The sequence below is a fragment of the Etheostoma spectabile genome, unplaced genomic scaffold, assembly GCF_008692095.1.
Source record: "Etheostoma spectabile isolate EspeVRDwgs_2016 unplaced genomic scaffold, UIUC_Espe_1.0 scaffold314, whole genome shotgun sequence".
NCBI classification, from domain to species: Eukaryota; Metazoa; Chordata; class Actinopteri; order Perciformes; family Percidae; genus Etheostoma; species Etheostoma spectabile.
In genome coordinates, this window is record NW_022605583.1 from 342,547 (window position 1) to 344,713 (window position 2,167).

The 2,167-nt window shown below is 39.9% G+C and overlaps 1 protein-coding gene across 1 annotated transcript in view; it reads right to left on the bottom strand.

Moving 5' to 3' along the window:
- LOC116686084 (transmembrane protein 87A) overlaps positions 1-2,167 on the bottom strand; it is a 15,058-nt gene that overhangs the window by 9,338 nt on the left and 3,553 nt on the right. Inside the window, exons 4-6 of the mRNA XM_032511019.1 lie at positions 817-933; positions 528-575; positions 119-160 (exon numbers count right to left, since the gene is read on the bottom strand). Coding sequence (XP_032366910.1) covers positions 119-160; positions 528-575; positions 817-933 — 207 coding nt within the window. The remainder of the gene's footprint in view (positions 1-118; positions 161-527; positions 576-816; positions 934-2,167) is intronic.

Below are 2,167 nucleotides of genomic sequence, written 5' to 3' on the forward strand. Positions count from 1 at the left end.
GATAGTGAGGAGATGTTTTTACAGTGTGTTCAGGGGACAGGCAGCTAGCAGATAGTAAAAAACGTGCGACATTTCTTTGAAAGACATTTACAGTCAAAGTAAGAACAACATGTCTTACCGGCTTGTCGGGCCAAATAAGGCTCTGATTGGAAGGGTCACTCTAAACACAACACAAGAGCAGAGTGAGCAACGCTACATACACACACCTGAGCCCTGTGAAAATGTAGACTATGTACATTAATTGTGAATAAATTGTTACTTAAACATTTGTTTTCTTTAATTTTACTGTGCTCCTACATTTCTTTGTGTGCTCATTTACCTACATTAGGATTCAACATGACAATTCATTTTGGTATTTGTTGTAATTTGATAATCTAATAAATTAAACTATTTGTACTGGGGTAAAGACTTTGGGCAAGTAGAGTTCTGACCCTTTGGAACCTGACACAGACGAGATTTTATATATTATGCTCAATATGTTCAAACCTTTTTATAAGCACTGCATAGCAGCATGATCTGTGACTCACCTTTGGGCTTGTGAGAGGCTGATACGGGTTGAAGTCTGTGTAATACACCTAGGTGAGAGCACAGAGTACAGAAATATATGTTTGTAGCAAAATAATTGAAATGTTTGAAGGGTGAAAAGGAACAAAAGAAAAGCAAAACATTGGTATGACGTTACCTGCCATTAGATAACTGCGGCACTAATAAACACAGACGTTAAACTTCTGTTAGAGTATAGTGATGGTTCATTATGCAACCCTTGTGTTTACGTGCTATCCTTTGTAAGACAACCCTTTAGTCTGGGTCACACACCTTGGGTAAGAAGAGGGAGGAGCAGTTGTCAAAGTACACGTAGCCCTGACTGTAGAAGCCACTCCAGCCGTCCTTCAACATGTGGTCCATACCAAACATGTTCATCGCTTTGTTGTCCTGCAAAAAGGACAAGGACGGGGGAAATCAAATACACTGTGCAGTCAGTTCATTCTCTTAAACTATACTATATACAGATGTTCAAACATACCCAAAATAATGGCGAGCAGTGTCATCTGCAGACGGATAGAGCAGAATACTACATTACCGATCCATCAGCGGTGGGTCATTGAACTACAGATGGCGATAAAGTCTCACACTGTTACTTAACAAAAGCAAGGAGCAGGGGCGCTTCTAGGAGTAGAGCTTTAGGGGTGCCTGGCACCCTTTTAACATCTTTTTATTTTATACAAAACGTTATTCTACTCTGCTTACTGTGCGTTTTAACATCATTTTGGAGCATGGTAGAGGAAACACTGAATTATGTAAGACAACAATTCTGAGAAAACCTACCTGAGCCACAGGGCCATAACTACAAAAGGTGAGATGGTATTACAAATGAAATTACATATTTATCTATGGAAAAGCAGACATTTCCAAAATTCAGAATCAATAACATTGAAAAAATGTGAGATTTATTACATTTGACTAGAGGCTGACAAACACTGTTTTCTACAAATGACTCAAGGTTTTTGGAATGATCTAGGCATCTGGATTCTGGGTTCAGTTTAAAAATGCTGTGACATTCCTAGAGCAAAACTCCTAAATTCACAATAGAATAACACTTTTATTTTTTAAGGATGCCTGGATAAAAAAGGGCTAAAACGCGACCCTGACAAGGAGATTCTTCTACCTGTTTTAGTGACATGTTTTGAGCCTGACAGAAGAAGACACTGAACTTTCAAGACACGTCTGAATGAATAAAACCCTGGTCAAGCTACACATGACCTTGCTACATCCTTGCTTTTTGACCCCTTGATTCAAGACCTACAGCGACAAGGTGAAGTACATTAAAGCCAAAGCAGCCGCTGAGTTTAAAACGCTTCTGGACAAAAGTCCAGCCCACGGCCATGAAAAATACTTGGAGTAAGGACACAGCAGCCGCTCTGACTGACAGCCTGCTGATGCTGAATGTGAAGCCAAAATCACTGAACTGGTTTAAAGTCCTGGAAGTGAAAAGTGCTTGAACCGATTCTGCTCCTTCTCAGGTGCAGGTTTCAGGTTCATACTTGTATTTTGTGTTTCTACTACAACATGTTTACGTGCTTTTATGTTCAAAAAACACATTATTTTTCTCATACTGCCCATGCATCTGTATCCACCCTCTGACTGAGACGCTCTGTTGGAGCGCCTG